At 39.1% G+C, this 13952-nt stretch overlaps 1 protein-coding gene across 2 annotated transcripts in view; it reads right to left on the bottom strand.

Moving 5' to 3' along the window:
• Window positions 1-10657: 10657 nt before the first annotated feature.
• Window positions 10658-13952, bottom strand: part of TMEM200A (transmembrane protein 200A) — an 86546-nt gene continuing 83251 nt past the window's right edge. For both annotated transcript variants that reach the window (XM_090038988.1, XM_090038979.1), the window contains exon 2: window positions 10658-13775. In XM_090038988.1, coding sequence (XP_089895114.1) covers window positions 12281-13759 — 1479 coding nt within the window. In that variant the 5' untranslated portion in view covers window positions 13760-13775 and the 3' untranslated portion in view covers window positions 10658-12280. The remainder of the gene's footprint in view (window positions 13776-13952) is intronic.

Raw genomic sequence — 13952 nt, 5'->3', positions numbered from 1 at the left:
AAAGCAGGGCCGGTCCAAGGGTAATTGGTGCCCTAGGCTAACTGTGTACGTCAATGCCCTCACCACTTCCAAGACAGAGGAAAATTAGGATAACTTTGCCAATGGCATGCTCTTGTCATAAGTCCGCTTGAGAGTTGAAAAGATAGGAGTCACGATTCTAGTGATATTTCCTCTGAGGTCTTTTCAGAAGTCTTTCTCCCCTTACTGAAACAAAGGTCTTAGACCAAGGTGGAGCTGTAGCTGGCCAGGGCTGTTATTTAGAATGATCTTCCTGTTATTTTGTTCTGCATATAATTTTGGTGCCCCCCCTCAAATTTTGGCACCTTAGGCAACTGCCTGGTTCACCTAATGGTTGGACTAGCCCCATCCTGAAGACTTTTTTTAGTTGGGACAGTAATGCACATATTCTTGTCTGGCCATTGCCTCTCTCAGCATCCATAAACTCCATTGTTACTGTATGCATCTCAGTCAATTTCTTTTTGAATCATGTTACTTTAATATTCTCCCATCACACTTTCTTCTCAGCTTACACACCCAGGTAATCTCCTGCCACTGAAGTCTGAGGCAAAGGCAGGAAGGAATAACTTAAATTGAGACCAGTAAAATAATTTAACGAAATTAATTATAAAGGATGAAGCAGTATCATGGGCCAGATCCAGCCCACAGTCCAAAAATGTGACACCCCTGCTGTAGTGGAGAAGTCATCATTGTCCCCAGTAAGAGATCTGGATTTGAACACAGCAGACTTCTTCATGTCTTTGAGCAGTGCCTTCATCTAGCAGTTACAGAATAGCAGGGAGTTACAGTACCTTGCAAGTGGCAATAAAGGATACCAGAGTACTGGACTGGACAGGAACTGGACAACTCAAACAGTAGTGTTGATATGTCACCCAGAATTCAGACAAAGTTGTGGAGTCTGCCATAAAACAAGTACTGTATTTTCTCGCATACCACACACTCCCCCAAAAATACATGCCTTTTTTCTGCAAAGGCGAAATGAAGAAAAAGAGTTTTTTCCATTGTTACAATGGACTCCATGGACAGATCTAGATTTAAAAAAAAAGATGAAAAATATGTCAGAGCTGTAACATAGGAGGCCAGAGCTTACAGACAACAACATTGCTGAAGGTAGAGTAGTTTGATTAGTAGACCATCAATCCCATTAAACAGGGGAGAAGGTTGTTAACACTTATGGAGTGAAGAACATTACCAGATCAGGTAGATTGTACTGAGCTATGAAGTCAATTGACTCCTTCAGCACTGCTGGGAAAATAAGTGCCACTGTTTCTGCCGGGCACTTATTTTAAAACTTTGAGTGGAGGAGGAATCAAAAGGGGGAGGGGTGCAACCGTACCACTTAACACCCCTTAAATGTCCTTGTGCCATACTCCACCCTACTGGCCATAGGAGAGAAGGAAAGGAAGCAGCCACTATCTTACAGTGTTTCCATGCTTCTTTTCTGGGCAGAAAATGAGCTGCTTTATTTAAGACGAGCAATTTTGCAAGGCACCTGTACCTGGGAAATGGTGCATGTGTTCTGCAAGTTAATATGGTATTTGGTCATATATTATATATTGTGTCTTGTTGTATTTTCTTTGTACTGTCCCTTTACAGCCAAGTTTGCTTTGTGGCAGTTTTGCAGCACTGGTGACTCCTTGTTTGCTGCCATGAGGAGCTGGGGGCATTTTGTTGGTTCCTCTCACTCACCAGCACTGGGCCTGGCCAAGGTCAGAGCCAGAGCCAGAGCCAGAGCCAGAGCCAGAGCCAGTATAAGTTTACATACATATACAGAGGGCAATTGTTTAAGATCCATCCTGGATATGATTCCAAAGAGTTATAAGAATAAATAACTGTTGGTTCAACACAGGAGTGTCCAGAGTGTTGCTGCTGAACTCACAACATATCAATGTGAAGGAAAAAGAACTGAATGTGCCAGTAATAGGACCTAGCAAGGAGACGTGTATGTTGATTTCACCAAATGACAGTCACAGATACTATTAAATAAGAAGACATCACAATACCACTAATGAAACACAATATGAATAATGGGTGCCTAGCTAAGTGAGTGCAACTGAATGTACAAAACAAACAAAGGGGATGAGGGATTTGTGAATTCCAGTCTGAGACAAATATAATTCAGAGAGAGCTTGGCATGATGCCTATTCCAAATCTTACTGCAAAACACCCTTTTCAAGTTAATATGCAACTTCAACATACTTTGTTCAAACAATATAGAAATGTATTGCAAAGTCATTGTGCCAGAAACCAGAAAAAACTGTTCCTTAGGAAGATGTCCTGAACAGTCTTTCCTGAAAATAAGGGGAAAAAATCTCTTTCTGGGTTGATTAACCAACTGTAGTTTAATGAATGTCTATTATACATATTCTAAATCCCAAAACCTAATATACTGTACTCAATTTGCCCCCTCTACAATAGATTTAAAGAATAATTCCCTTTTCACTATTTTAAAAGTAAGTTTAAAACACTTTTCAGTCCACATAAAGAAGTAATACAGAATGCTTGTTTGCTAGAGACATATAATCCACTCACAATGTATCAGAGTGCTTCCTGTCTGTTGAAATGGTAATGAGCTCTCTACAAGAGCAAGAAGTGTTTAATTATATTTTACTCTCAGTGTAATCCAGTATTTGAATGTGCTCCGAATTCTCTTACGTATACATTTTATTTGATCCTGTTGAAATTCTTGAAAGTCATATGAAGTAATAAGATGATAATAAAAAGGATCTATGGAAAGGTATTCTGTAAAAGTAGAAGAGAGTGTGCCAAACACTATAATTATTTCAGACAAGTGCAAGGAAAAGTACATTGGCAAAGAATATTTTAAATACTTCTTCTCTTTGATAGGTTATACACTAATGATAACCACTGAGAAAAGTAACCTGTATGCCATTGAAGATAGTTCAGTGGGAACATCTGTTCATTGCAGATCAGCAGTCAAATAGTGAATAAGATGTCATAAGGCACTGTAAGAAGTAATGGAGAAAAATACTAAAAATAGCATGTGGGTTTTATGGAAATCAGTAACCTGCTCTCACCTTGAATACAATGTTCAGTTTTGGCAACCTGTGTTTAGCAGCATTATTGCAAAAATGGAAAAGCTCTGGGGAAGTTCAAGGAAAACTATGAAAAGCACAAAAAGAGACTTTCACATGAAGATTTAATGAAAGAATAGTTCATTTGTTATTATTAGTACTAGGCAGACAATTACTACCAGGAATTGTGTCAATATTGAAGACTTCAGCATCCCAGATATAGAGTTGTGAACGGACACTACTAGGGCCCAGATATTATGGATGTGACAACCAACTGATTCCTTGATTAAACAGTCATTGAATCTGTCACTGGTTTGGTTTTGGTAAGCAATGAAGGCATTTTTACTGCAAGCCACTGTACGCTGGTTTTTGGGAAGGGTGGCATATAAAACTAAAACTTTAAATAAATAAACAATATAATATATATTTTTTAAATAAACTAATAGTGGACTAAAGTGATTTAGTTTAAATTAAATAGAAGGATAAGAAAAAGCAGGTCAGTTACTAAGGTTTTTGCTTTCAACTAAGGAAACTAATTAAGTCAACCACTTGGGTACTTGAAGCTGGGGGAGGCCTGGAATTTCTTTAACTTCAGATTACCTAGCACATGTCTCCCAAGCCAGGGGATAAACATGTAGGAAATGAATCCAGGACCAATCTGATGAATAATTATCTCAAGAAAGGATATTCAGAATAAGCAAAGAGTGTACAGAATAGGAAGACATGAACAATCAGAAAGGAAACCTGTATGCTAGAGATTAGAAGATACAGGAATGAAGCGAGAATTGTCAGAAGCCAAGCTCAGATTTACCTTGCAAAAGGAATTAAAACTAATAGCAAAAAATTCTTTGGCAATATAAATAAAAAGAGAAGAAGGGAAAAAGAGCAGGTGCAGTGGAGTAGACATTAAATAACCAAGATTTAATAGAAAAATAGATAAATATTTGCCTGTGTTTTCAGTAAGTATGCTTATGTTGAGCGTGGAAGCAAAGGAAAAATAGGAAAGAGGATATGGAAACGGAAATTACCACAGTCTCAAAACTCATTTGAGTTTAACAAACTCAATTTACAGGACCAGAAAATCTCTTATCTAGTACTCTGACCTTGTAGTTGGGGTATTATAATATGACTGAAAAACCACAAATATTGCTCACATATTTTAAAAGGTGGAGTGGTGGGAATGATCTGGGCAACCCTGGCTTCTTAGTCCAATCCTAGTAGCAGACAAAATTTTAGAACAAATTTTGAAGGAAAGAATAATCAAAATCTTGGAGGTAAAGGGAAAATGAGATGAAATACAACGTGGATAGCACGAGCAGATCATACGGGAGAAGGTCTGCAAGGCCTGCAGTAGACAATAAACTGCATATGAGCCAAGTGTGCCCCTGTTGCCAAGAGGGCTAATGGCATACTGGGTTGCATTAATAGAAGCATTGCCAGCAGATAGAGGGATTTAATTATTTCCCCTTTATTAGACATTGGTGAGGCCAAATCTTGAGTACTTTCTCTATTTTGGGCCTTCACTACAAAAAGGATGTGGACAAACTGGGGCGGGTCCAGCAGAGGGCAGTGCAAATGGTTGGGGCCTGGGGCATATGACTTCTGAGAGACTGAGGGAACTGGGCTTATTTAGTCTGCAGAAGAGAAGACTGAGGTGGGATTTAATAGCAGCCTTCAACTACCTGAAGGGTGTTTCCGAAGAGGATGGAGCTAGACTGTTATCAGTGGTGGCAGATGACAGAATGAGGAGCAGTGGTCTCAAGTTGCAGCAAGGGAAGTTTAGGTTAGATATTAGGAAAAAAACTCTCACTAGAAGGGTGGTGAAGCACTGGAATGGGTTACCTAGAGAGGTGGTGGAATTGCCATTCTTGGAGGTTTTTAAGACCTGGCTAGACAAAGCCTTGCCTGGAATGATCTAGTTGGGGATGGTTCTGCTTTGAGCAGGGGGCTGGAGTAGGTGACCTCCTGAAGTCCTTTCCAACCGTCATTTTCTATAATTCTGTGAGTGATCTTCCTTTGATATGGTAACTTGATTGTCTATACCAAGGAATAGCACTAGATCTCATGTATATGGACTTTGATAAAAGCATGTGATATGGAGCTACAGAAGAAATCATTAAGTAAACTGAGGAAGATGGTTTAGTATTTAAGGTTGTTAAAATACTGGTTAAGGAGAGGCAACAAGCTGTGCTGATGTGGGGGAAGGGAGGAGAGAGTACATTAGATGGGAGGGAAGTTACCAGAAGTGGTACTTAACAGTGAGTCATGGGAGCAGTTTTATTAAATATTTTTCATTAATGACATTAGCACAAAAAAGTAAGAGTGTCCGAATGAAATTTGCTGATGATGTGAAGTTGGGAGGCACCTTCAATATGGAGGAGAGCTGGAAGAAAATCCTGAGGACTGAGTTAATGGAAAAAAGTTCAGGGTTATATACTTAAGGACTAATAGCAAAATTTTCTGTTATAATCTGGGAATTTATCAGCTGGGAGTAACTGAGCGCATCTACATGAGATGCTTATTGTGCCTAATAACACTGAGCAGTAGCATGCTGGTCAAAAACTGCTAATAAGCTACTGTACATTAACTGTCACAAGAAAAATGTGTGCCAGCACTACTGTGCAGTAACTGTCAGTGTGCATTTAGTTAACACTTCATTAAGGAAGTACTAAATTAAATGACTGTGTAGACATGCCCACTGAGAAGGAAACAATCTGGATATATCAGCTGATAACAGGTGACTCTGAACCAGCATTGTGATATGGACAGGAAAAAAAGCAAATGCAATACTTGGATTAATTAGATGATGTGTTTCGAGTAGACATAGAAAAATATTAATGCTGTTGTGTAGGGCCCTAGTGAGGCCCAACCTTGGAATACTGTGTATCATAGCAATCACCCATGATCAACCAAAGATGAATTTAAACTGGAGGAGATGAAGGCCTACAAAGCTGATTGGGGATTGAAAAGGGTGTTGTGTGAAAGAGGAGACTAAAGGAACTTGGCTTATTTAGCCTAGCAAAACAGAGCTAAAGGAGGATACAACTATAAATCCATTGGAGACAGAGAAGCCAAAGGCCAGGTTGGCACAAGAATAGATTTGGGCTGGAAACTAGAAGGTGGTTTCTAACCATCAAAGAAGTGATGTTCTAGAAAAATAGAAGTGGTGGGGAGCAAATAGGGGGTGGTTTTTAAGGCAGGAATTGATTATTGATTTTATGAAAGGATTATGTATGTGGTTGCCTGTGATAGCACAAGACTAAGTTTAATAGCACTAGAAGGGACCTTTTTGATTATGTTCCTAACAGCCTATTTTAAAAAGCGTGAATAAAAGATAATATGATTGAGACATAAAATCATGAGTGGTATGAAAAATGAAAATCAGGTGCTCCTACTATCCTATCCCTTGGGTCCCTTGGGTCCAGAATAATGAGATGTTGCAATGCAATAAAAATACAAACAACCTGAAGTTGAAAGTGCTTTTGTAAAAAAAAAAAAAAAAAAAAAGACCCTTATATAATTACCTCTGCAAAAAATGATGCTAATGAGATGAACTTAGTAGGAATCCAAACTAGATATTTATGAATATTAGCTTCTGTAAGTACACTCATTGGAATAAAAGCTGGTAAGACATAGCAACCCTTATGCTTGAGGGCAGAAGTCTATTACTACTCTTCTTATGAAAAAATGTCCTTATATTTCTATTGGATTTACACTTTACCCTAAAGTACGTACTGCAAGACAGTATCAGAGGCAAGACATTGAACTAGATGGGCTGATCCAGGGCTGTCCAACTGGAGGCCCACATGCAACCCACACAGGGCGCATCCAGATGAGTGCAGTTGTATGGTATGTGGCACCACAAACATGTCTGAAGTGCTACATACCACACAGACTGGTGTCCTCTATGCTGCAAAGGCATGCTGCCCGAGCGTGTGCTGCACTGGTTTTGTTTTCTGTGGGATATCCGGGGTAAAAAAAACTATGGAAAAAAAAGTAGCGCAGTGCACACTCAGGCAGCATGCACTGCTGAAAAGCAGAGCCGTCCAGAGCCACACTGCAGCTGCTGGCCAGGGTCCGCCCAGCAGGATAGCCGTAGCTGCAGCCCCAGGAGGCCCCCAGGATCCCAGGTAAGACCCAGGACACAATGCTGGTCCAAGCCTCTCTTACTACTCCCGGGGTAACTTGCCATGTGCCAAAGCGCGTGTGGCATGGGCATTCCCCAGGGACAAATAACTGTGACACAAGGTACACTACTACTTGTCCCTGGGGAACCAAATGTCCACACACATCTGGATGCACCCACAAAGGGTAAACATGTGGTCTCAGGGCTGGCACCCCACTCCCTCATTCCTCCTGCTTCTGTGATGGCTGGGGTCTTTTGTGGTGGCTGGGGTCTCCCGGTTCCCCTCCCTCCTCAGGGTTTTTGTTCCTGCACCTGCTCTTGGAGGCAGGATAGTGGGAGGGAAAGCTGACTGCCCATGCATTAAGAGAGTGTCCACTCTATCATCATTAGCGGTGGCGGTCCCTTGATATAAGCATGACAGTATTCCAGTAAGTACACACAACCAGAAGGAAGGCTACATTGTGCACATGGTAAAATGGGGATGAAAACCAGCCTGCCCATGTGGCAGGGGGGCCCCAGGGCCTGCAGCCCATGCAGTGCATGGCCCCCTGCCATCCAGAAGTTGGACAGTCCCAGTCTGATCCAATTTCAACACAATATAAAGATCCATGCCTTCCAAACTAAGGGGCAAAATCCTGCAAACCATCACTCTCACAAGCAATACCATTAAAATCAGCTCTCTTCTGTGTCCACAGAAAATTACTATTATGAATGTATCTTGTCATGCTGAATCCCAGAATTACGTTTAAAACCATCAGCCTCAGGCATAAATGTTTAGTACTGATGAAAGAAGACAGGTGACAGTTAAACATGAGTTTAGTTGTGTTAGCCAACATTGTTGTTACCCTCAGTTTGAAATGATTGAAATGAAGCCCAACTGTGTCCTGTAAAAGATGAGAAATACACTGCCTGGACTATGCTTACATTATAACAAGGCTATCTGTAGTTTTTTGCACCACAAGGAATGTTTTCCAGCCAGAATAGTGAAATATTTGGTGGGAAAGGGAAAAAGAAAAACATCCACTGCTGACACCCTTGGAAGGAAATGATAAAGGGAGACTGAAGGGAAATCATTTGTGAAAGTAGTCCAGTACCCAGGTATTTGCAAAGATTTTGCAGGGAAGTTAACTTGGAAGTTTAAAATACTTCTCCGATTTCCCTCAGCAGAAACTAAGGACTGGTGACTTTATGCTTTAGTGAGGCAGAATTACCCATCAGAGAAAGGCACCGGGACCCAGATCCACAAGAGGATTCAAGTGCCTAACGCAGGGATGGGCAATTATTTCAGGCCCAGGGCTGTTTACTTAGTTTTGGCAAGCTGCCAAGGGCTGCATGGGTAGCCCCACCCCTTGACAGGTGCCCCACCCCTTGGCCGCCATCTTGTGATCGGAAGTCATGCTCCTTAACTCCTGACCTTTGCCACCAGAAGTCCCTCCCCTTGCCCCCAGAAGTCCTCCTTTCATCAAGCGGTTTTGCCATCTCAGAACCAGAAAAATACCAAATTGTACTCTAAAAAACAAACATCTAAAACAAACAATTGATTTCAAAAAATATTTTTGTCTTGATTTACATGTGTTTGTATAGTGTAAATAGAGGTGATTGCACAATTGTTTAAAATGAAGCCTTACTTTTGTATATTCTGAGAGGGTGTAGGTTTGTGGGGGGCTGTGTGTGTGTGGGTATGCGGGGTATAGGTGGGTATGGGGGTTGTAGGGCACTGTGGGGGGGAGGGTGTATGAGGGGGTATGGGGGTCTGCATGTATGACAATAACGGTGCTACCATGCAGTAACTCTAGTTACTTAGCATTTAGTTAGTACTTTATTAAGCAAGCACTAAACTAAACGCACAGTATCTAAGACACATTAATGAATATGTAGATGTGGCCAGTGTTTCCTAATATCTCAGTTAGGGAGCTCCCAGTAGAGTGTTCTGGCATTTGTCAATTCCTTTCTGAAGCATAAACTAAACTTCCCTATTAATTATACAAGAAGCATAGGTACCTAATCAAGGATTGTGAAGTCTGCAACACAAACCAGGAGCCTTAAGTCCCTCGGTAGATCGGAGCCTCTATATCTTAAGACCATTGTTTGACTTGTGAGAGTGTCCACCTGTTTCTGTGGAATCAAAGACCAAACTTGGCAGATGTAAGCAATTCACTTAGTACACAAGACCAGTTCATAAAAAAAGAACTAAGTCAAAATGGATTCAGTAAGTTGTGCTCCAGCTAGACACCTAACTTTGTATTTAAGATTATACAAGTATTGGAAGCTTTCCTTAAGTCAGTGGTTCTCAACCTTTTTAAACTGAGACATATCCCTTAGAAAATGCCAGCTCTTAGTTTACCTTGCTTTTCAGCTACAGAAAAATAATACAGCAGTTAGTCCGTTGCACAGAACTCAGACCACAAAAAGACAGAATGCCTTTAATACTATAGATTCCAATTTGAAATCTCTGTGTTTATCATAAGAATCATGTTTGCATAACTAACAGTGTTAACATTATATGGTACCCTTGAATAGATCACAAGATACCTCAGGGTGCCACATTACCCTGGTTGAGCATCACTTCCTTAAGCATCAGAAGATTAGCTGGGGTTACCATCTAAGGCATTGTCTTTACTATTCAACTAAGACTCATTTGACACAAATCCTGGAGTTGTGACACAAAACCTTCTGCGGCCTGTGGAAGACAAGTTTAACATTTAGATCTTAACATATTAGCTGACTAATACAGTAAGAAACTTTGTGACGATTTTTTTTTAGAGCTGACTGAATGTTGTGAAAAGAGCAAAATGTGAAATATTCTATATTCTGGGTTTTGATTGGTTTTGTACCAACTATAGAATTGCTTTATGTTGTGATATAATCTGTTTTTAACTGTCTTGTATAGGTAGTAATAACACTTGAATTAAATTTACAATATACGTGGAGTCCAGAATTCTCTTACTTAGACTTTAATGAAGGATGATGGGCTTTTGCTGTAGGGAAATCAACTTTCTGATAAAACATTTAAAAACCTTAAGTCTTGGTTTACCTTGGCTTCCAGTGACTAACTATTAACATGAGTAATTTTTCAGCATTAGGTCTCTAACCCAAATTAAAAACCACTAGCCATTCTTTTACTTTTGTAATATGGTTCTGAAAAGCAGGCTATTTAGGCTAAGAATGAAATTAACTATTCAGAAAAGACTGAAAGTCATTGCTTGCTTTAAAATGATAGTCTTTTCAGTTTTTACAGCTATAGTAGCTTTTTCACGCATCATCAAATAGATTCATTCATAAGTGGCCTAAATATAGACAAAATCTATTCCTTGCCCCCTTTCATTTTCTCTGTTAAATTCTTCCCTGTTACATGTACTTTGGGAAGCTACTGAAATCAGTGAAAGTCATAACCAGTTAATCACCGGAAAGGTCAATATGTTTAACATAGTGGTAGCAGTGTAAATGATTTTGGAGGTGTGGACAAATTCAAGATACTGAGGGTAAACAATTTAACCACAGAGATATCAGTATATATTTTATTTTATTTCAAAAAATAGCAAATGTCTTAAGAACATGAACCAGAAAGTTATTAAAAGCTTCATAGCAAAATATTTAGCCAACTCTATTACAATATATAGACTTGAGGTTCTAACAAGTAACACTATGCCTTAATGCAAGGAGCAAGAATGCTGTTGACACAAACACTGCATTGTTGAAATATGAATCTGAAAATTAGAAAAGAATATTTCTGTCTTTCATCTTTCATGGTCAACTGAAGTACAACACCATCTTAATGTGTTTGATTCTTTTTTGGGAAAAGCCATTAAAGTAATTCCTGAGTATTTAGGTTAAGTGAAAAGATCGAAGATGACCAATTACCACCCCAGTCCTGCTTTGTGAACCAAGAAGTGGGCATAAATGTTATCTAGTATGGTTCCCATAGCAGGAAATACATTAATGGAATACATGAAAATGTTTAGTACATGCTTTCATGTATTAATTTCTTTAGCAATAACCTGTAACTGAAACTGAATCTTGCTTTGCTCACAGAATACTTTGTGTTTTAAATGCCATCCTCCATTTGCAAAATCCTTCATTGCACCTTATTGCAGCTAACTTATCACACTATAGCTATGCAAAGTGTTCAGGTCAAAATTAAGCTAGTAGGGCTTTTACACTAATAGTATTATAGCTGTTTCTGTACTTTCAAATATAGCAATCTTAAGTTTTGGGCACTGTAAATACAAATGATATATGTTTACTTATTCTCTGTATTTTTGCCACATCAAGATACTGTTTCTAAAACTTTTTTTTCATTCATCATGTTCATATTTTTATTTAAATCCCTATTTTTGTTTCTAAAATTGTTGCCTAATGATATGCTTTGGGTAACTAATCTCATAAAAATCTGCAAATTTCTAAGCTATGGCCATTGTGTTCTACATATGATTTCCTTGAATTACAGTACTAGGTTTTACAGATGTAGAAAGGTTATCACATAAAGCATAGTTAAGGGTTCACAACACTCATTTTCAACTTGCCCAATTACAATGAGTTCATAAAAATGATGTTTAATCTGTCCAATTGTCTTCTACACTCCCACCCCAACAAGTAAAATAACTTTTCACAACATTATAGGTTTGTAGTTACCAAGATGTATTACAGACAATATCTATAACATGGGCCTGACTTCGGCAATTCCAGTGCAACTCCTACTCACTTTTCATCCTAAACTGGAAGTACCATTGTTAGAGTGCTGCAAACATTAAATTAATTGAAAATACAAGCAAAATGGGAGCTATAGTTCTGGTGCAGGCTTCTTGACTCATGAGTGATGAAAGATAACATGCTAATATAGAATCAAAGGAGTAACTGCTTGGAGGAAATGAAATGTGTGGCACCAACATATTCTGAGTGATGTTAATGAACAATATTGCAGTTGCATGTTACCAAGACATAGAACTGTTGTTGGCATTACAAAGGTGATGATCTCTGCTCACATAAGCCAATTATAATGTGCTATAAACATTCAGGCTTGTACCACTTTCAATGAAAAAGAAACACTTTCCAAAATGTTCTAAAAATACTTTATGACATCTTGTAAATTGTATTTTAAATATTAAAATCTTGTTTCAGAAGTTCCCCGCTTTAGGTTGTTACTCAAAAACTCATCATGTTCAAAGCTCAAATTATTATGAGATCTTGATATCATAAGAAGTTTTTCTTTATTTGTAAAGTCTTTTTTGACTGCAGCTTGAGGTACAAGTAATCTATCCATTGGGTCCTCTTTGTTTTCTAGTTTCATATATCCTTTACTGTTGCTGCGATCCAATCTGGGCCAGCTGGGATGTTTTCTTTGTTCAGCTTGGACAGTGAGTGTAGATGGACCCCTCTCTAAGTCCAAGGATTTTGAATGTGCAGACAGAAGATGCAATGATGTGTTGGACCCAAACTGTTTTCTGGCAGCACCAGGTGATAAAAGTTTTCCAGTGCTTGGTCCAAGAGTCACAGAAGATTTGAACTGACTGGATGGAGAATCCACAAATGAACTGTTTCGTGGTAGTGCTACACTGACACGTTTGTAGGATTCATTGGTATCAGTTACTGGAATGGCTAGAGAGTCCATTGACAAATTTCTAGACCGGCTTCTAGTGATCTCGGAGTCCTCAGTGATGTTGTCTATACTGGGTTCATCAATAACACAGTTATTCAGTTTAATTACAGGAAGTGTAAAAGCACTAATGGAGGATGATACAATTGATTTTGTTTCACACTTTATAGAGCTAGCATTTTTGTCATCGATAGCCTTGTTAGGGGAAGGGCAGAGTCCAAAGACTGAGCCAGAACGTTCAGTTAACAGAGGGGGTAGAAGATTAGTAATGTTCTTGTCTTCATGTATGGCAACTTCATCTTCCTCAGCAGAACTATCTATTCGAAAACTACTCCTTCTGAAGCCAGAAAAAGGTGCAATTGTGTTTGCAGCCAAACGTGATGCACATGTGTTCCCACTATGCTTGAATTCACTTTCTCCTAACAAGCCTGTGAAGGCACCATTTAGTTGCTTTTGTTCCTTTATTCTTAAAGTGTGGATGTCTATTACAGTGGAATATATGTCTCTCATGTGTATGATTTTTGTTTCCTTGTCACGATTTTCATGTAGAATAGCATTAGCACAAATAAAAATAAAGATTCCAATTCCCATAGTGAAGGGGCCCAACATCTTCATCTTATCCGAGTGTAAATGCTGTTCAAAGAAACGAAGTATAACTCCACCTCGGTTTTGTACAACTTGGGTTTCATTTATTGACAGTGTAGCATCAGGACCTAAAAACTCTTCCTTTTGAGGCCAGTATCCAAGGATGGCCATTGCAATTCCCATGAATGAGATAAGCACTCCCAAAACAAGAAAGAATCCAGATGGGGAATAAAGACGGATTTTGCCTCTGACAATTACTACATCAGCTCTGGGCCGGCGTCTGACTGGCTTTTTCTCTTCAGGAGTTGGTGATGTGGCAAGATTTAAATGGTGCTGAGATCTGGCAGAGTCTTGCCTCTTTAAGGCGGCCAGGCCTGTTATTACTCCTCCAGTTGCTATCATAGCTCTGTATTCTGCCCTATTGAAAACAAACCAAGACATACTCATGTAAGCCATTTTGATAATGTACATATAATTTTGTTAATCAGTCAGCATTTACATTTATTAAAATAAATGTTACTTTAAAAAGCCATTACATTTCAACAGCTCTTTCTAAATGTCAGGTACCAGATGTATAGGGCATTTGACAAAACCA

The sequence above is a fragment of the Crocodylus siamensis genome, chromosome 1 (genome assembly GCF_052110815.1).
Source record: "Crocodylus siamensis isolate JL-2025a chromosome 1, ASM5211081v1, whole genome shotgun sequence".
Lineage (NCBI taxonomy): Eukaryota > Metazoa > Chordata > Crocodylia > Crocodylidae > Crocodylus > Crocodylus siamensis.
The sequence above is the reverse complement of the archived record's forward strand: the minus strand, read 5'-3'. Positions and strand labels throughout refer to the sequence as shown.